Here is a 20,387-nt window from a genome sequence, read left to right as displayed (position 1 = left end):
AAGAAGGCACGGGGTGGGGGGGTGGGGGGACCGGACCCCTCCCGCCAGAGTCAGATGTCCCCGGGGAGGGGCTGCGGGGATTAGGAATGAAGAGAAGGCTGAAGGAGAGAGAGCAAGGGAAAAAATCTTTTTCTGCCCAATGAATATTAAAACAGCGGTCACGGGTCAGAACTCTGGCCTTTGGACCTGCGCGGTTCTGAGGTTCAAAAGGCTGTCGCAAGAATCCACAGCAAATTCATCGCCAACCTTTGCTCCAGGCCCGGAGGCCCCGGGAGGCCCTTGGGTGGGGCGCAGGGGTGGTCCCCGCCGCACCTGCTCAGCCAGCTTTGCCAGGCTGAGCTCCATTCCCGCCCCCGGGCCCCCCATCCCCCATCCCACCGGCCTCCTCCCTCCTGCCTGCGGACCGGGCGGCCTGCAGGGCTGCGGCCCCTCCCAGGCTCCCGGCTCCAACAGTCCCGGTCGCCGCCCTGCGCAGGGGCGGCAGGAGCAGGTGCAGCCTCCGCTCTCCCCCTCCCCCCCCGCCCCTCCGCTCCCTCGCCAGCCCCGCCCCGCCCCGCCCCGCCCTCCCCTCCTCTCCCATTCCCACCCCTCCCTCCCCATTCCCCTCCCCTCCCCTCGCCCCAGTCCCGCCTCCCGGCGCCCGCGGCCCGGCGGAAGGACGCGAGCCGCCGGGAGTCCCGGGAGTCCCGGGAGGTGGACTTGGCACCGCGGGCCCGCGCCCCGGCGCCCCTGCCGCCCTCCCCGCATGGAGACCGCGGGGCGCGCGCAGGCGGCGCGGGACCGCGTCCCCAGGTAGGCGCGCGGGCGCGGGTGCGGATCCGGTGCGGTGGTGCCCGCGCCTGCGCGCCCCTGGGCTGCGTGCGCGCCCGCGCTCGGCCCGTCGCCCCCTCCTGCGCCCCCGACGCGGGCCCCGCAGCTCCGCACGGCAGGTCCCCGTCCCAAGTGCGCGCGGAGCTTTACTCCGGGCCTCCTTGTGCCGTAGGGTTGATCCGTACGGGTTTGAAAGGCCTGAAGACTTTGATTATGCAGCTTATGAAGAGTTTTTCTCCGCCTACCTGGTGATACTCACCAGAAGAGCCATAAAATGGTCCAAACTTCTCAAGGGAGGCGGTGGTGTCCAGAAGAGTATGACGGGTGAGTTCGGAGCCTGGGCGCCCCCCCACTCCCCGGAGCTCAAGTCACAGCCGAGGGTGCCCCCGGGGGTCGGGGTTCCTGGGGGAGGCGGCCGGGAAGCCCTTTGACGCAGGAGTTGCGGGCTCACAGCTGAGGCCGATGCGCCTGTGCAGGAAGCGAGGGCTTCCTATCTTCCCTTCGAGATGGATGGCGACCATGGCCTTCTTTCCAGAAGAAACCTGATTTCCCGCTCCTCAGGATGAGCGTGGCCGCGGCTCTGCACTCGCACACCTCTGGACTGAGCGCCCCTGCCCTGCTCCGAGTGAGAGGCGGGTCCTTAGTGGACCCGCACCTCTTCCTCCGCCCACGGTGCCGGCTCCCGGCCTCATGCCTCCTGAAGCCCTCGGGCCCTCTCGTCACACCTCACAGGCCCGCACTTCTGCCTTCTTGCCTGTCTCCTGCTCCTGTCTATGCAGCCTTTCGCTTACTTATTTTATCCTTGGTTCCTGCCTGCCTGCGGGATTGGGAGCGATCGCTGCAGTGTTTGTTGAATGAATGAACGCACGAAGGGGTTGCCCGCACTGTTGCCCATGCTGCCTAGACAGAGGCCAGACTAGGGGCACCTGCCCGGCAGGTGGTGAGGGCAGACGTGTGCCCAGGAGGTCAGGGGGCTCAAGCAGAGGGGCAGAGGGCGGAGGGGGCTTCCGCACATGACGACCCACGAGGGACTGAGCTGTGTGAGGGAGCAGGAGAGTGTTGGGAGGAGGTCTGGCGGCGGAGCTGAGGCCCTGCCCAGGGCACAGGTGGGCAGACGGCCGGCCCGCGACCAGGCAGAGAGCAGTCAGTTTTTAAGCAAGGGGGCGACAGGTCAGTTTTTGCTTTTAAAGAGGTTGGTGGATAGATCCCAGAGGGCCGGCCTCAGCCGCAGGCCGTGTCTGGGAAATACCGGAGGGACTGGTGTGGGCAGGTTCGCCCCGGCCTCTCCCTCTGCCAGGGCTGTGACTGCCAGGAGAGCTTAGTAAAACACCCGTAAGGGAACGCTTCCTAAGTCAGCCTGCGGGGACCTCAGAGGTGGGACGTCCTGGCGTCCAGAGCCCAAAGCCGAGGTCCTGGTGAAGGTGGCGTCCCCAGCGCTGCTCCTTCATGTTAACCTGTTCCCTGCGGCGCCTCTGCCTTCGTATTGCCCTGTGTGATCTGATTTTAAACGTTTCCTACTGGTGTGTAAAAACAAACACAATTTTTGCACATGATGAAACATCTTAGTTGCGCAAAGACGTGGCATGTCGTTGCGTTTCCCTCCTGCGCAGGCCCCGGTCCCATGAGCCGACCCCCAGTGCCTGTCCCATGTCCCCTCCCAAGAACGGGGTGCCCTTGGGTGCAGTTGCGTTAATGCAGGAGAAGCCCCGTGTCCACGTGGACCCAGAGGTCAGGGCGTGCATGCAGGGAGTCACGGGCCCGCGCACTTTTGTTTTTGCGGAAAACACGGGGCCTGCTCCTTCCCCTTTGGTTTTGTCGTGAGTCTGTCCTGTCGTTGGTGGGCCCACCAGTTTACCTCAGGCCTTGTGTCTGCTGTCCAGCGTCGGGGTCCCCCCAGGTGGGCCGAGAATAACAGCAGTCCGGATCCGGAACCCTTCCCAATCTTCATTGTTTTTTGCGTGCGGAGGTTCCCAGGCCCGGGACTGGACCCGCCCCGCAGCCGCGGCAACGCGGGGCGGGTCCCCCATCTTCCCTCTTGTCGGGCTCCTTTGGAGAGGTTTTGCTGTTGCTTTTCTGGAGCGCCTGTCTCTGTCTGCTCTTTCTGAAAATTTAACTGGGTTTTATGGACGTCGTCATCACTGCTTTTGTGCTTTCATTTTTTTGCTTATGTAACATTTGTTCGGCTGTGTAGTTATGGCAACGAGTATGGTTGGCATGACAGGTTTAGGAACAAATACATTTGATTCCTAGTGAGCCCTTGGCCTGGAGATGGGATTCAGTGTCGAGGTGAACGGGAGAGCGTGGTGGCCTGACGTTCTTCCAGGAAATGGGGACACGGATTCATCTGGCCAGAGGGTGTGGGCCTCCCCAGTTCCGTGGTCCAGGCTGTCGAGCGGGAGCTTAGCGTGGTTTCCGGGTGTGACGGCCAGAGAGCCTGTGGCACCCATGGCGCCTGAGAGAGGCAGTAACAGGAGTGGACGTGCTATCCTGGAAATGGGAGTCCAACTTTTCCCTGCCGGACTTTGGAGGCTGACTGTAGCGTGGTCGGGTGTGTGGTTGTAAGTGTCACTGGGTGCGTGACACCCCAGGGAAGAGGGCACGGTTGGGGTGGAGGACCCCTGTGTGGGTAGGTGCGACAGGCCTAGTCTGGAAGCCTGGCCTTGACCCCAGCCGGTGCACCTGTGCGACCCGGGGTCCTGTTCCTCGGCCGGTCTTGCCCTGTGGCCCTACTGCGTTCCGCCTCTTTTTGCGAGGACTTCCGTCCGTGCCACTATCTTCCTGTGTCCAGGGGTCCGTCACCTACAGATCAGGAGTTCAGAGCCCCCGCCGGTGGTCGGGACGCTGCTGTGCACGCCAACGAGGCTCTCCTCCTCCCTCCTCTGTGGACGTGCCGGGCCCGGAGGCCGAGTCCAGCGGCCCCTTCTGCTCCCTTCTCGGTGTGGAGGGGCGAGGAGTCCCTGTCGGCGTCCTCCCGGGCTAGCCTTTAGCACCGCCTTGGAGTGAAGCTGCAGAAGTGTATTTTCCAAGACAAGTGTTAAAAAAAACGGGATGCTGCTCAGCTTTGTTGGGACGAATGTGAAGGTCCCCGGCAGCCTTTCCCGGCCGCTTCGCACTCGCTCAGGACAGCGGAGGTCGGCCCTGCCCTGGGGACCCTGTCGGGCTCTGGGGACAGGCAGGCCCTGCCCTCCCAAAGCACTTAGCGGATCCACATGAGGAGCCCTTACTCTCGGAAACTTTGGGGTGTTGTTGCAGCTGTGCTGGACGTCTGGAGTCCCCGCCCTCCTGCGTCTCGGGGCCCGGCCCGTGCTCTGCCCGTCTCACCAGTGAGCAGACGGGGCCTCGGGGCCTGGGCCGCGAGCCGCCGCCGCAGAGCCCCGTCTGAGTCCAGGGGCTTAACTGTTGTGCCCTTTCCTTTTTATACTTTATATGAATTCTTTAAAACCTGCAGTGCAGTGGCGTTCACGCTTCTTGTCACCTGGTTCTGTGAATTCAGATGCACAGTCACGTAACCCCGTGAGAAGCAGGGTCCAGGGTCGCTCCAGATCGATCCTGTTTATCTGACCGCCTGGGGGCCGAGCCAGGGCGAGCGGCGGAGGCCCTGGCCGCACGGGGCAGGGTGGCAGGAGGGGGTCCGGGGCCTGCCCTGTCGCCTTCACTGAGACGTTCTGTTCGGTTTTTACCCACGTTTGTCCTTATTCTGTGGGTGCTGTGGTGATACTGCGCTCCCTGTTTTTCTTTCAGCTGTTTCTGTTTGTACCTGGAGCAACCACTGATTTTTTTTTTTTTTCTTTTTTTGCAAGTTCCCAGGCCAGGGATCAAATCCGAGCCTCGGCTGCAGCAATGCCAGATCCTTTAACTCACTTTCCAGGGCCCAGGATCGAACCCAAGCTTCCTCAGCAGCCCGAGCCGCTGCAGGCGGATTCTTAACCCAGTGCGCCGCGGTGGGAACCGCTGACTTTCGCAGCCCTTTCCTCTGGCTGCGTCTCAGGTGGAACAGCCCCTGCCCCTGCGCGCAGCAGGGGAGGATGGGTTCGCTCGGGGCATCTTTCCCGGGTCACGCGGCCCCTGAGGTCGTCTTAAGTCACCCTAAACTGGAGGAGGAAGGGCCGAACGGTCCGCCTTTGCGGTAAAAGTGCACAGAGTGGGAGGAGCAGAGCGGGTCTTGCTGCCCGGGATGTTCCGGCCGAGCCCCGATCCCCAGGTGTTGCTAAGCTGCCGAGGAGGGTTTCTTGCATTTTCTTTGCCTTTGCCGGATGGAGGGAACGTCTGTCCTTTCCTTCCTCTGGCTGTGGGTTTCCTGCCCCCGCGTCCCTCCCAGCAGCGGCCGCTCGGGGTTCCCTCTGAGGGGCTTGCGTAGGATGACCGGCCGCTGAGGCTCCCTTGGGGCTGGAGTCGGTAAGGTTGGAGCCAGTGTTTTCCTGGACTGTGACCAGGCCTGTCGTTCCCGTCTTTTTCTGAGTCCAGCTGCGGCCTTGGCTGCGGCGGACCCATGCGCACGGCCGCGGCATCCGGCACAGGCTGCAGGGCGGGCAGGGAGGGGGCTGGAGGTGACCCTCGCAGCCCATCTGTGTTGAGCCGGAGGCAGGAGGTCGGGTGCAGGGGCCCCGCTCTGTCCTGGGTGTGGGGGGAGAGCAGAATTCTGTATGAGTGTGAACAGCAGTTTGGGGGGGGCCCAGGAAGTTTTGCATCTTTTTTACGTCTCATTTCCTGGTTTTAGCGGAGCTGAACGCATTGGCTGTAGATGCCGTGTGCCCAGGGCCGTCCCTGTGGCTCTGACCTCAGGACATGCCCGTCTGTCTGAAGCTGCCCCTCCCTCGTTTCAGTGAAGCGCTACATCCGGAAGGGTGTCCCGCTGGAGCACCGCGCCCGCGTCTGGATGGGGGTGAGCGGAGCCCAGGCCCAGATGGACCGGAACCCCGGCTACTACCACCGTCTCCTCCAGGGAGAGAGGAATGACAGCCTGGAGGAGGCCATCAGGACAGGTGATGCGCGGCGACCATCCCTCAGGTGGACAGAGGCCCTGGAGCGGGTGGGCCGCACCCCAGAAGGGAGCCTGTTTGCACCCTGCCTTCAAAGTCGAGGTGCCATGAGGGAACTTCCCTTGTTAAAGATGCGCCAACTGATCTTGATTTTCTCAAAGGAGAATCAGAACGTAGGCATTCTGAGGGGAGAGCAGTGTCTTGAGTTGGTTCAGCAAATATTTGAGCGTCTAGCTGGGTGGTAAGAAAATGATTTCAGGGAGTTCCCGTCGTGGCGCAGCGGCATCGAATCCGACTAGGAACCATGAGGTTGAGGGTTCGATCCCTGGCCTCGCTCAATGGGTTAAGGATCCAGCGTTGCTGCGGCTGTGGTGTAGGCCAGTGGCTGTGGCTCCTATTCGACCCCTAGCCTGGGAACCTCCATATGCCTCAGATGTGACCCTAAAAAGAGAAAAAAGATGGATTACAGAGCAAAGGTTACCAGGAGGTATCAGGGCGTGTTACGACCTGGCGCCCCCTCCCTCTCTGACCCCTAGGTCTTGCTGTGCGTGTGGAGTCAGGGAGGGCTCCTTGACCCCAGGAGTGACGGAGGGTCACCTTATCGTTTCACTCCCGCAGAGCTCAGCTCCTGCTGTGAACTTTCTCCTTGAGGTGCCAGAGAGAAGCCGCGACCTACGTGCTCAGCCCGACAGGCTGCTCTCAGCCCAGGGCCCGTCTCCCCCGACCTCATGGGGAGGCTCGCATCCTGCGTTTCTGACTTCTTTTTCCTCCAATTTCCTCACCAGTCACATAGGCGTAGGGTCGCAGGCTCTTAAAAGCTCAAAGTACTCCAAGAAAAAAAATGTTTAATCTGTATTGGGTAATTAGATTGTTAGGAAATACTTATGCCTTTCTATTTTAATGTCTTTCAAGAACTATGAATTTTTTTTTTTCCTTCTTTTCTGTCCTTTGTCCCTCCAGGGCCGCACCTGTGGCATGTGGAGGTTCCCAGGCTAGGGGTCTAATTGGAGCTGTAGCCACCAGCCTACGCCAGAGCCACAGCAACACCAGATCCAAGCCATGTCTGCGACCTATGCCACAGCTCACGGCAACGCCGGATCCCCAACCCACTGAGCGAGGCCAGGGATCGAACCTGCAACCTCATGGTTCCCAGTAGGATCCCTTTCCCTTGCACCACGAGAGAACTACGAATTTAAACAAACAACTTAAAAAATTTGATGACTTGACATTTCTGAGAGGTTGTCTTGTGACGGAAGGTGATGTGTCCCCAGCACAGAGAGTGGGGCTCTCGGACACCCAGGGCTGGAGCTGGGGTGGGGTGGGGAGCCTGCCTGCTGCATCTGGATCACGCAACAGCCCCGGCCAAAGGTCTGAGAGCAGATGCGGCTGTGACCGCAGCCCACGGGGCGTCCCTCCGCAGGGCCGGAGATGCCGATTCCGGCCTGAGGGGACCTTAGGGCTGGGGGACAGCCGATGCCGGTAAAGAAGGTTGGATGGGGCTGTTTGCTTGAAAAATGAATTGTAAAGGGTCTACTTAGTGCCAGAGTTTTGGGATACCTTTTTAAAATTATGATAAAATGTGCCATTTTACCTTTCTAAACCGAAGCTCTGTCCCCACTGACCGCCTCCCCCAGCCACCCCCCCTCCCCAAGACTCTCAGTCCCTAAGAATCTGGCTTCATTCGTGTGGAATCACACGGTATTTGTCTTCTGTGACCGGCTTATTTCCCTGAGGACAAAGTCCCCACCTATGTGTGGTGGGTGTCAGAATTCTCTTCCTTCCGAAGGCTGGACAATATTCGTTGCGGGTGTAGACCCCGGTTGTCTGTGCGTCCGTCATCTGTCTGTGACCCTGGGGTAGCTTCCGCTTTCCGTCTGCTCTGAATTCTGCTCTATGAACACAGGCGGGCAGGTGTTTCTTCAGGACCCAGTTCAGGTTTGGGGGCGCTGGCGGTGAAAGGGCATCGCTGGGTCACACGGTCATTCAGTGTCTCTCTGGAGGCGTCTGGAGGTCATTTTATAGGGACAGCAGTGTGGGTGCCTTGTGCCACGTGAGCATTGACGGCAGGTCCCTCCGCGTCTGCCTCAGTGGAAGTCGGGAGGTAGAAAGAGGCAGAGCCCAGAGAAGCGTCCCAGTAAGACCGACCCCAGAATGAGCGCCATTGGTCTCTGGTCCGAAGTGGTGAGAAACACCACTTCCTCCTGACCGATTCTTATTTGGGGAGTGTTCAGAATTCCTGAAAAACAATCTTTTGGGTTACAAAAACATACAATGACAAACACATGCCCTGAGCAGTAAGGGAGCTGCTTTGCGGAGGCCTCGCTCTTCAGGGCGGAGGTTGGGCCTGGGCCCCTCTGGAGCAGGGTCCCTGCGGCCCCCGAGCCCTGTGTCTGTCTGTGTGCCGGAGGTGCACCCACACGGCAGCAGCTCGGCTGGTCTGGCCCCGGCGGGGGCCGTGGAGTCAGAGGAGGGGTGATTGGGACCCTCCTTGGCTGCGGCTGAGGGCTCTTTATGTTGGGGTCGCGGGCAGGGGCCCGGCCCCTCCTGCAGACAGAGCCCGCGCCTGCCGTGCCTAGCGCTTGTCGCCGTCTCAGCTGTGACCCTCTCCCAGGGAGTCTCCCACCTCCTCGTGGCCTCAGTCTTCAGGATTGGGAACCGTTTCCAAAATTCTGTGTAAGCTGGTCACCTGTCCCCTCGCCCTCCCCAGGGGGCTGTGGGGACTGCGGGGAAGACAGGCCATCCTGGTGGCTGATGCCAGAGAAGGGGGGCGGGGGCACCTCTGCCCTCCAGGAAGGGTGGCCAGGCCCTCCTGGGGTGACCAGCCAGGCCAAGGCCATTCCCGGAACCCCGGACAGAGCCGGGCGCCTCCCCTGGGGGCCAGGGCGGTCCCCGTGCCCACCCCGGGTGAGTGAGTCTGTGCGTCCATCTCCCCGCAGACGTGACCAGGACCTTCCCCGACAACGTGAGGTTCCGGAAGGGCGCCGAGCCCTGCCTGCAGAGAACCCTGTACAACGTGCTGCTGGCCTACGGGCACCACAACCGCGGCGTGGGGTACTGCCAGGTGAGCAGGACACCTGCCCTGTCAAGGCTCCCGGGTCCGACCGGCCCAGGCTGCCACTCAGCTGCCGCCCAGCGAGCAGAGCGGAGCACGGGTGCTTGAGGGGTTCCTCGGCTGCCAGCCCCGAGCCTGGGGTCGGGGAAACAGCTTGAGGGGATGCGGGCTGTGTTTACTGGACTCCCGCGACCAGCCCCGGTGGCCTCGGAGCAAATGGTGTGTGTGTGTGTGTGTGTGTGTGTGTGTGTGTGTGTGTGTGTGTCCACGTATGCCTGGGCGGCGGGGGTGCCCTCGGGCCCTGTTTCTGGAGCAGTGGGAGGGACAGCCCTTTGCTCTGGACCTGCTGGGTGGAGCTGCTGCTCGGGGGCAGGACCCCAGCCTCGCTCCTCCCTGGAGACCCTCCATCTGGAGCATCGTGGGGACGCTAGGTCACCACCCAGAAAGCAGGAGGAGCCGTGCCCTCGGCGGGGGGCGGGGGCACCGGGTGAGGAGGGCGTGCTCCCCCCGCGTGCGAGGCCCTTGCGCTGAGGCTCAGCCAAAAGTGTCCCAAGAGGCTGGGGGCCAGAGCCCATGTGACACATGCACCCCATACCGTGTGGATGGACACCTGCTCGGGGCCGCCTTGGAGGCTGGCGTCCCCAGGGGTGGAGGGTGCTCGAGGACGCCCTCTGACGGCCGGAGTGGCTCCCGGGTTGTGTCTTCCGGCTACTCCTCCCAAAAGAGGCCTCTGGGCTGGACTGTCCTTGGACAGAATCCGTCCTTGTCAGCTGCTGCGACTTCCTTGACCTACTGCCCTGGGACAGGAGCTGACCTCCGGGGGTTGGGGGCCAGGCCGACCAAGAAGCTGTCCTCGGGCCCTCCTGCTTACCGTCCTGGTGGGTTTTTTAAAAAGTTCCTGCCGTGGTGCAGTGGGTTAAGAATCCGACTGCAGCCTCTGGGGTCACTGTGGAGGTGGGGGTTCAATCCCCAGCCCATAATAGTGGGTTAAGGATCTGGAAGCGGAGGCTCAGATTTGACCCCCTGGCCAGGGAACTTCCACACGCTGTGGGTGCGGCCGGAAAAGAGAAAAAACCCACTCACTTTTAAATATTAGCCTGATGCCGAAGCTCTCCTGGCTTTTGGGAAACACACACGTGTACACGCGCACACATGAGCGTCCCGTGGCTGCCGTGACGCTGAGCCAGCCCGGAGTCTGGTCTCAGTCCTGGGGGCGGAGCCTCAGCTTCACGTGGCCTTTCTCTGTGCTGATGTCTCTGGGCCCAAGTCTGTCTTGTCCATAGCTGGATTTCCCCCTTGTTCCTGGAGAAACCTGTGTTTGTCTCAGAAGGTGTAGACAAGCAACAGAGAAGGGCGTGTAAAACTGGTCTGACATCTGGTCACCCGGAGGGCGCCGGCCCCGCTTCCCGAGTCCCCTTGTTCTCCCAGCCGGGGGTCACCTTCGCCATGTGTTGTGGCAGCATCTGCCCTTTGGCGGGTGTGCTGCGAGTTCCCCAGACGGGCTTCATCACAGGCGTCCTCAGGGTCCCTCTGCCTCTGACCCTCCTGACAGTTCTCGGGGGTGTGGCCGTTGGCGTGGTTTCCTCTGACAGAGAGACTCTGGCCGTTAGCATATTAGGTTAGTTTGGGGGAAGCTGGTTGTGATTTCGTCACACGGTTGCTGGTAGTTGAAGCAAGAGGCCTCAGTTTGTCCTAAGGCGGGAGGCGCTGGGCTCGACTGCAGGTGTCACTGGATGGCAGAGCCTTGGTTTTTGAAGCTCCTATAAACGGCCGTTCTGGGGTCAGGCAGGTTTTGGGGAAGAGCCGGGAAAGTGGAGTCAGGCGAGCAGGACTCTGGGGGCAGGTTACACTCAGCGTGGACCCTGGGGGGGGTGACACTCACCGTGGGCTCTGGGGGGTGGTTACCATGGGTCCTGGGGGGGCTGACACTCAGCGTGGACCCTGGGGGGGGTGACACTCACCGTGGGCCCTGGGGGGGCGATTACCGTGGATCCGGGGGGGCTGACACTCAGCGCGGACCCTGGGGGGGGTGACACTCACTGTGGGCTCTGGGGGGGGTGGTTACCATGGGTCCTGGGGGGGCTGACACTCAGCGCGGACCCTGGGGGGGTGACACTCACCGTGGGCTCTGGGGGGGCTGACACTCAGCGCGGACCCTGGGGGGGTGACACTCACCGTGGATCCAGGGGGGCTGACACTCAGCGCGGACCCTGGGGGGGTTACATGCGTGGGGGCCTTATTCCCGTTTGTCTGACTCCAGGGCATGAACTTCATAGCGGGGTATCTGATTCTGATCACGAAGAACGAAGAGGAGGCCTTCTGGCTGCTGGACGCCCTCGTCGGCAGGATCCTTCCGGGTACGCTGACCCTGCGGCGAGCCCCTAACTGTTGCTTCCAGCTGAGACGTGACCAAACACAACAAACTGTCTGAGGGTTGAGGTTGAACATCTTGCATTTGAACTGAAAAGACAAGAACTAAGGAGCTCCCGGGTGACTCGGTGGGTTAAGGCTCCAGCATTGACACCACTGCGGTGTGAGTCACTGCTCTGGTGCGAGTTCGCGCCTGGCCCTGGAGTTTCCATGTGCCACGGGCACAGCCAAAAAGGGAAAGAAACGAGCATTCAAGAGGCCGGGCTTGGAGTCCCTGTCATGGCTCAGTGATCACAAACCCGACTAGTATCCATTAGGATTCGGATTCGATCCCTGGCCTTGCTCAGTGGGTTAAGGATCCAGCGTTGCCGGGAGCTGGGGTGTAGGTCACAGACGCGGCTCGGATACCGCGTGGCTGTGGTTGTGGTGGAGGCCGGCAGCTGTGGCTCCGATTTGACGCCTAGTCTGGGAACCTCCATATGCCAAAGGTGCGGCCCTAAAAAGACAAAAAGGCAAAAAAAAAAAATAAATGCATACATAAGAGGCTGGGCTCCAGTCGGAGCAGTGGCCTCTCCTGGCCCTGGCGGGCGGGCGCCGTGTCTCTGAGCCTGCGTGGCTGACCGCGCGGCTCCTGTCCGCTGCGACACAGCTTTTCTCAGGGTGAAAATCTCATTGTTTCTAACTTTCTGTGTATTAATGAATATTGTTTTAATTACAAGTTAATTAATAGACAGCCGCTGGTCTCTGTGATGCAGTGTAGACAGTAGGACCCACTGGGGACACGTGGCCGGTCCATCTTGGGTGGTGGAGGACTCAGCAGATGTGACATCAGGCCGGGGGGTGAGGTCGTGACTGGATGGGGTTCTGACAGCCCCAGGACGAGCCCCGGGCACTCGGGCCTTCTCTGCCCCCCCCATTTCCTTGCTCCTGCCCCCCCCCAGCCTCCTGGGGATGGGGGGCTCAGCCCAGGGCTCCGTGTGCCCACCCAGCGGGGGAGCCCGGGGCATGCGTGGGTCCCAAGCTCACCTGGAGCAGCTGTTCCAGGCCTACCCCAACCGCTGATCCGTGTCCCGGCTGAGCACGCGGGAGGCTCCGAGCCTGCGCCGCGCCCCCAGGAAGAGTGAGCCTGCGTGGCACCGGAAAGAAGGGTGCTCTCCTTGTGCTTGGGGGGCAGCGGTGGGGAGGACCCAGCTGCCCGGGCTGCCCCAGAGTCTGACCTGCTGTCAGAGGAGACAGAGGCAGCCGGGAGGCGTTTGCTTCAGTTACGCCAGAGGCCGTGTTACGACGGACGTCCCCAGCTGCCATCGATTCCGGGCAGGGGCACATCAGGGAACAAAGCCTAAAAGCCTGGTGGTGACAGCACAGCCGGGATGAACAGGTGGCCGTGTGCGGTGTCGGGGCAGTAAGTGCCGTCCTGGAGAGACAGAAAAGCGGGGCTCCCGCTTGCTCCCCGCGACACTACGTAGACTTGTTCTTAAGTCCATAAAAATGTCATTTCTGATCATTATAAGGTTCAGTCAAACTGACATACAACAGAAACAGGTCTTGATTCAAAAACAAAAGAAAATAGATAAGCAGTCAGGACTGGGTGGGGTGTGTGTGGTGTCTCTGGCTGCCGGAGTGGCAGGGCCATGTGCTGTGTCCTCTGAGCTCTGGTGGCACAAACCCGGTCACTTCAGCACCTCCGTCATACTTAGCTGTTTCTCTGTTAGTTGTACCAAAAACGGACAGACATATTCTATTTTCAGAAGTTCAGGAGTTCCCACTGTGGCTCCGCAGGTTAAGAACCTGACATAATGTCCATGAGGTTACGGGTTCGATCCCTGGCCTTGCTCAGTGGGTTAAGGATCTGGCGTTTGCCGTGAGCTGTGGTGTAGGTTGCAGATGCGACTTGGATCTGGCGTTGCTGTGGCTGCAGTGTAGGCCGGCAGCTACAGCTCAGATTGGACTCCTAGCCTGGGAACCTTCATACATATGCTGCAGGTGCGGCCCCCCCAAAGACAAAAGACAGAAAAAGAGAATACGCCTAATAGGCAGTTTGCAGAACAGGAAACTGAGCAGCCACCCGCCTTGTCTGGTGAGCAGGGCGCCCGGGTCTTGGCCCTGAAGCAGGATGTCAGAGGCCGCCGGACGCTGCCCTGGGACCAGCTGCCCCAATTTCAGAGCAGTTGAATCAAGGGGGAGCCGAAGGCAGAGAGAAGGACGGTGTGAACAAAGTGACAATCACAGGTCTTGTGGATGCTGCACTGGCCTCTGGCTGTGGACCAAGCCCTCAGGCACCACTTCCCTGGGGAGTGGAGTCAGTGTCACTGCTCCATCGTCACAGGGTTACCTGCAGGATTTCACCTGTACCTCACAGGCCTCTGCTGTCCCAAGTCGGCAGGTCTCTGGCCAACAATGTCCAGACATGCTGTTCCCGAAAACTGGGTTCCCCTTGTGGTGTACGTGGCGCCACCGAGCGGGAGGGTTTTATGATCCCTGCAGCAGGTGGCGCGGGGACCCTCCCAGGGTGGTGTCCCCAGTAGCAGGTGTGGGGTGCTGTAAGTTGAGGGTGCCCTCAAGGGGCCTCAGCACAGAATCGCTGCCAAGGTCAGAGTCCTGAAGTTAGGAGATCAGAAAAGGCCCACGTCATCGTCCCTCTGGTTCCAGGCGAGTGGCAAGTGGCGGAGCGCAAGCGGGTTGGTTGATTCCTGAACCAGCTGAGCCATGCGCTTCAGGCTAGTTGTTACCCTGGAGATGGAAGCTGCCGTCTTTGCAGCTGACTCACCCCCTCGCAACGGTTCCGTGTCTCCCTGGCCTGGCCGTGGCTGCTTCGTCCTACCTGCCTTTGTTCTCTTAAGATCCCAAACTACGGAGGCCAGTTCTTCCGCAAGGGTGAGCCTGGTGGCCCGGCTCCGATCAGAGGGACGCGGCCTAGATGGCTTCGCCCACGTCTGGGTCTGGGCCTCTCCCCCCAGCGCCCGCCCAGGAGCCGAGGTTATCACACTAGTGGGTCAGGCTTAGTGCGCTCATGTGTGCACGTCCTGGTGAGCTGGTCTGGCCTGTTCACCCTTTTGAAACAGGGGTGGACGCCCTGAAACTAGAAGGTGTGGCCTGAGGGCATCCCCTCGGCTGGCAGAGGGGGTGCAGGGCTCACCCTCCTTGTGCTGTTGGCAAAGTGTGATGACACCGACACTGGGAGAGGCCTGACTTGGGCCCCAGGGAGGTGAGGCCAGGCACAGACGCGAGGAGGCCACGCTGCAGGCGGGAGGGTCTGGCTCCAGCCGCGCAGGCTTGGGCTGTGACCTTGACTATTTTAAGCCCCGGAACGGAGACCGAGGCCAGACCGTCCACACAGCTCGCAAGTCCACTCGTCTCTCCCGCTTAACCTGCCCCGGGGGGCACCCGTGGGGCTCAGGATCCTGTGGGACACAGCCCTGTGCTCCTTTCTCCCCGAGGGCCAGGGCGCCACTCAGTTACCAGGGACGGGCGGCCAGGGGCCGTGAGGGAACGCCGTTCCATCCCGGGTACTTAGCACCGAATGGGCCTCTGTTAAACCGAGTTCCAGGGCCTTCCGTGGAGCAGTGAGTGTGTGGTGTGTGTGCCCCGAAAACCAGCGACGTGACCTTGGCATCACGTCAGTGCTCACGGCGGTCCTGCTTTTCCCAGAATGCTCACCAGGGACATCTGTCCCTTTGCCAGGCCACGTGTGGCAGCAGGACCTGGTGCCTGTCGGGCACAGAATGTGTGCCAAGTGTTCCTGTTTGATTTTACCAAACCGAGCGGCAGCCTTCCTTTGGGTGAACAGGAAATTCCAGACTTGCCTCTGCCTGGCTGTTGGGCGTGGGGGCACGGTGGCTCCTTCCAGAATGCCTGGGGAAAGTTGGAGACCCAGGAGGCTGGGGAGGGGCCGCAGGCAGGTGGCACCCTGCACACGTGGGCACACGCGTGTGTGCTGCTGGCCCAGTGGGGTGACCAGTGAAGGGGGTCCAAGCCCATCGCCACTGCGGGCACGTGTGGGGGTTTCTCAGGGAAAAGCCGCATCCAAGCCCCGGGAGGCCTGAGCAGGCCCCTCAGCGGCGGCCGGCGGGCCCGTGACCGTCACGTGTCCCTGGTCCTCTCCTCTGCAATGGGAGAGGACACACACCACGGGGAGGGGCCGGGATTGCTTCTCGTCCGTCCATGGCGGGGACTTGGTAGTGTCCCCGCCCGCAGGCCTCGCTGTCCAGGGACAGGACAGCCGGTCTGGGGCCGCTCCAGGGGTACCTGCGCCGCGGCCGGGGTCCTGGCCCAGGGTCTCCCTGCGGCCTCGCCCCCGGCCCCTCCCTCCCGCTCTGAGCGCCCCCTGCCCGGCAGACTATTACAGCCCCTCGATGCTGGGCCTGCGGATGGACCAGGAGGTGCTCGGCGAGCTGGTGAGGACCAAGCTGCCGGCGGTGGCGGCCCTGATGGACGGGCATGGCGTGCTGTGGACGCTGGTCGTGTCGCGCTGGTTCATCTGCCTGTTCGTGGACGTGCTGCCCGTGGAGGTGAGGGTTCCCCGCCGGGACCGGGGCCGGGGTGGGGGCGGCCGCGCGGACGCCGACCCTGTTCCCCGCAGACGGTGCTCCGCGTCTGGGATTGTCTGTTCAGCGAAGGCTCCAAGATCATCTTCCGCGTGGCCCTGACCCTCATCAAGCAGCACCAGGCCTTCATCCTGGAGGCCACCAGCGTCCCCGACATCTGTGAGCGGTTCAAGGAGATCACCAGGGGGGGCTTCGTGACCGAGTGCCACGCCTTCATGCAGGTGGGTGTCCGCCCCCCGCCAGGGCTCTGGCCCTTCCAGGCCCACCCTCTCCCGGAGCTGGGCCCCCCCCCCACCCCGGCCACCAGCCGCCCCCTTCCCCCCGTCAGCCCGAGTCAGGGGGCGCATGTGGCCGGGGAGCCCGCCCCGTAGGCCAGCCCTGCCTGGTCTGCAGCTGGGTTTCTCTGGGGCCTGGGAGGTGGCCGCCCCCAGTCCTGGGCCCTTCCTGAGCCAGGGGTCTACCCGGGGCCCCCGTTGCACCTCAGCTCCACAGCCATGGACGTGGTCTGTCCCACGCGGAGGCCAGGGCCTCCCTGCTGGGTCCTGGGCCTGCTGCAGGCTGTGTAGACAATGAAGTGGGTGCTGCATCCAAGGTGGGGGAGGTGCGGCAGGAAGGTGGAGCTGGCGCCTCTGAGGGTTGTCTCAGCGCCGGGCCTCCTCCTCCTCCTCCAGCCCCAGTGGCAGCACCTGCAGCCCCTGCCTGACGTGGGGCCTGGCACCTGCTTCACCTGTGCAGCTGCCGGCAGGATCCTGAGACTGTTTCCAGGAGGGAGATGGGGGGAGGGAACAGGCCCTGCCTAGGGCCCAGTGTTGAGAGGTCTTTTGTGATAAAAGTCTCAAGAAATTCTAAAAATCACCAAGTTCCCCCTTTAACGCGACACTTCAGGGTCTTGAGTAGCTTCTCTTCAGCTCGTGTGGCCCCGTCACAGCCAGAGTCACCCCAAAGGGAGCCTTGCAGCCCCCACACCGTGGCCCCAGCAGGCTGCCTGCCTCTGTGGATTGGCCTCTTCTGGACATTTCATGCAGCTGGAGTTGGACAGTGGGACCGAGGTGCTTCCGAGGTGGAGAGCCTGTCGGCGCTGAGCGGGGCGCCGCCCGCAGTCAGGGCTCAGGGAGCACCACTGCTGTGAGGCCCGCGAGCGGCACACGGTTGGGGAAGGCGCAGAGGCGGGGGCGACTCTGCACGGCAGTAACCCCGCCGTGTGCTGCCGCTGTTTAGGGGCTGGCGGGACGTGGCCCTGGCCTCATCTTCTCGGTGGTCTCTGCAGGGTTGTGTGTGTATTTCAGCAAAACGGCAGCTCCCGCATAGACGGCTCTCGAGCCCTGTGAGCGCACGCAGTGTCCCAGAGAATAGAGACAGTGATGGAGCTGCCGCTGGAGCAGCGCGATGGGCCGCGGGGGCTGGGCCGCCTCGGAAGTGCGTCCCCAGGCTGCCGCCGGCTCCCCCCCAGCACCTCCTGCTCCCCCGGGAGGCAGCCTCTCTCATATTAGACACAAGTCTGCATCTCTCCCGGTGTCCACTTTCCAAATCTGGTTTCTTCCTTTACTTAAACGTCTGCTCACAGCCGGCCCTGGCTGGCTTCAGAGCCACTGTGGGGTCAGCAGTTACAGGGTCGACACTGAGAGAACGGAGCACGGGAAGCTCCCGTCTTGGCACAGTGGAAACAGTCCGACCAGGATGCATGAGGGTGTGGGTCTGATCCCTGGCCTCGCTCAGTGCGCTAAGGAACCAGCCTTGCCCTGAGCTGTGTGTAGGTCGCAGATGCGGCTCGGCTCTGGCATGGCTGTGGCTGTGGTGTAGGCCAACGGCTTCAGCTCCGATTGAACCCCTAGCCTGTGAACCTCCATATGCCACAAGTGCGGCCCTAAAAAGACAAAAATAAATAAATAAATAATAAAAGAACAGAGTACAGGCAGCAAAAGCAAAAATAGAAAAGCGAGACCAGAAGCTCCCTGGTGGCTCAGCAGGTTAAGGACCTGGTGCTGTCACTGCAGAGGCTTGGCTCGCTGCTATGGCACAGGTTCAGTGTCTGGCCTGGGAACTTCTGCATGCTGTGGGGGCAGCCACAAAAAAGGAAATTGAGACCACATCCAACTTAAAAGCTCCTGTGCAGCAAAGGAAACCAGCAGCAGAGTGAAGAGGCAACTCACAGGAGAGTGTGCAAACCACGCCTGGTAGGGGGTAAGCACCCAGACAGACCACAAACCAACAGGAGCCCATTGAAAAATGGGCAGAGGACCTGGAGAGACTCTTCCAAACACGTGTGGATGGCAGCAGGCATGTGAGAAGATGCTCAGCTGACCAGCAGGGAAATGCAGGGAAAACCACGAGAGGACACCTCACCCCTGTCTGAATGGCCATCGTCAAAAAGACCACAAACAGGAGTTCCCGTTGTGGCACAGTGGAAACAAATCTAATATCCATGAGGATGCGGGTTCGATCCCTGGCCTCGCTCAGTGGGCTAAGGATCCGGCGTTGCCACGAGCTGTGGTGTAGGTCGCAGACGTGACTTGGATCCCCCATTGCTGTGGCTGTGGTGTAGGCCGGCAGCTGTAGCTCTGACTCGACCCCTCACCTAGGAACCTCCATATGCTGTGGGTATGGCCCTAAAAAGACAAAAATTGAAAAAAGGGAGCTCTGACACCTGCTACTATGAGGATGGGGCTGGAGGACCTCGCGCTCAGTGGCTTGCACAAAGGAGTCAAACCTGATTCCACGTCTGTGAGGCCCCTGGAGGAGCTGGAGTCAGAGCCAGAAAGGAGGAGGGTGATGGGTGTCAGGGCCCAGAGTTCAGTTTGGGACGACGAGAAGGTTCTGGAGATCTGCTGCCCAGCGTGTGAGCTGAAGTGCTGCCCTGCGGTATATACACTTAGGAGGTGGAAATGGGAGACCGGCTTCTAGGACAACAAACAACACTCAGTGCAAATTGGACCAGATGTTACCCGATTTTAATTCTGAGGGTTCAGAGCCCGACTTCAGAATCTGACACATTTACTTTATGGGACTGGTCCAAAATTTTTAAAATACAAAAGAGGATGAGGAAGTGTGACCCAGGCACACGAGTGCCCCACACGGAGGGGCCGAGCCCAGTGCCCTGGGAGGTAGCGCCTGCCCTGGGGCTCTGTGACCAGGTTCCCCGCGCCATCGCCTGGAGCCGAGGGGCCCCATGGGCCTGCGTGCTGTCACTGGCAGGTGCCCCCAGCACCCGCGGCGCCACTCCACCCGTCCTGGGTCAGACCCTGAGCTTTGTCACCTTCTGTCTCCGGTTTTAAAAAGTCTAAGGGAGACTGGTGACCTTTCTTCGTCCACTAGTGGATGAGACGCTGCCCGGCAGCTGGGCCAGCGCCAACCAGGTTCTGAACTCATGTTTTGAGTTTAAACTGCGGGCAGTTCTAAACTTGTGCCATTTCTGTTCCAGAAAATATTCTCGGAGCCGGGGAGCCTGTCCATGGCCCACATCACCAGGCTGAGGGAGCGCTGCCGGGCTAAGCTGCTGGCGCAGGGGTGACCCGTCTGCGTGGCTTCCCCCAGTGCTGAGGGCTCCGAGCTGCTGCTGCGCTGCAGCCCGGAGTCTTCAAAGAGTGGGTTCAAGCGCACACTCTTAACTCCTCATTGTGGGCTGTACAGCCATGTTTCTAGAAATATATTTTTACCTGTGACACGGAGAACCTATAAAACATGAGCCTGTGTGGTTTGTTATTAAGTCAACACCTACGCGTCTGTGGTCACGGGCTTGTCTGCCGGTGAAAACTGCCCCCAGCAGTGGCCTGAGGCCGTGTCCTGCTGCAGAGCGCTGGCCGCTAGGGGTCTGTGGAAAAGCAAGCTGGGACTCAGGTCACCTGTTACTGCGAAGTAACCCAGACCCGAGAGCGAGGGTTGGGGACTGCGTCTGATCTGGGCCCACGGGCTCTAATCAGCTATGTTGTCCCACACCCCTGCCGGGGGAGGCGCCCGGACCTGCGCCCTTGCCCCTGTGTCCCTCCCCCACCTGGGGGGCTGTGCTCTGCAGAGGACACGCGGGGGTGGGGGGGTTGGGGGGAGGAAGGGACCCACGGGGACGAGTGGGCTTTTCCCTGGAGAAACCCACGTGACAAGAGGGTCCCCTTCTTGGAGGCTGAGCAGCTAGCTGCACCTCCAGGGCCTGGGGTGCCCCGCCTGCCCAGAGCTGTGCTGAGGCAGACGGGTGGCTTCTGTGTGGGTGTCTGAACCTTTTAAGCTGGGCGATACTGCAGAGCCCACACGCCTACAAGGGCCTGACCCCTGTGTCCTGGCCGCTGCCAGTCTCTGGCCTGTAGCAGCCGCACAAAGGACACACAGCAGGGTTCCTGCCGTCGTCTGCCGTGCCGAGCCTCTGCTGAGGGGCCCGTGCAGCCCACAGAATAAGGTCACGAGGTCCCGCCCACCACTGTGTCCCCTGCAGGCCCCACTCCCAGCACCTGGCTTGAAAAGACGGCTGCATGGTAGGCTGCACGGGGCCACCCCAGCCCCACGGGTCAGCCTCGGGGGGCCCTGGGCACTGGCACGTGGGTGGTGGCCGGGACCACAGGAGCTGCCTTCTGCCTCCCCCAAGGCCTGCGGCCCTGAGGACACAGGTCTGTGCTGCCTCCGCGCCTGAGCCCCGCCCTGCCCCAC

General features: G+C 61.5%; 1 protein-coding gene across 4 annotated transcripts; it reads left to right on the top strand.

The window, feature by feature from the left end:
- Positions 1 to 207: 207 nt before the first annotated feature.
- GRTP1 (growth hormone regulated TBC protein 1) lies at positions 208 to 19,432 on the top strand. Of its 4 annotated transcripts, none has more exons than XM_084982398.1 (8): positions 208 to 490; positions 983 to 1,134; positions 5,634 to 5,792; positions 8,726 to 8,850; positions 11,102 to 11,198; positions 15,547 to 15,719; positions 15,791 to 15,976; positions 19,174 to 19,432. In XM_084982398.1, exons 2-8 carry the CDS (start codon positions 1,128 to 1,130, stop codon positions 19,261 to 19,263), a joined length of 837 nt encoding a protein of 278 aa, XP_084838524.1. In that variant the 5' UTR covers positions 208 to 490; positions 983 to 1,127; the 3' UTR covers positions 19,264 to 19,432. The 4 variants fall into 4 exon arrangements, with proteins under 4 accessions (XP_084838524.1, XP_020921633.2, XP_084838522.1 ...); XM_021065974.2 differs by lacking the exon at positions 208 to 490 and adding an exon at positions 629 to 792; XM_084982396.1 differs by lacking the exon at positions 208 to 490 and adding an exon at positions 629 to 792 and having other exon boundaries at positions 16,641 to 19,432.
- Positions 19,433 to 20,387: the final 955 nt, after the last annotated feature.

This window comes from Sus scrofa, chromosome 11 (assembly GCF_054392235.1).
Source record: "Sus scrofa isolate SSC_HxYL_T2T_F1_AM1 chromosome 11, Sscrofa_HxYL_maternal_Yorkshire_Landrace_v2.0, whole genome shotgun sequence".
NCBI classification, from domain to species: Eukaryota; Metazoa; Chordata; class Mammalia; order Artiodactyla; family Suidae; genus Sus; species Sus scrofa.
Note: the sequence above shows the minus strand (reverse complement) of the source record. Positions and strands in the feature narration are given on the sequence as shown.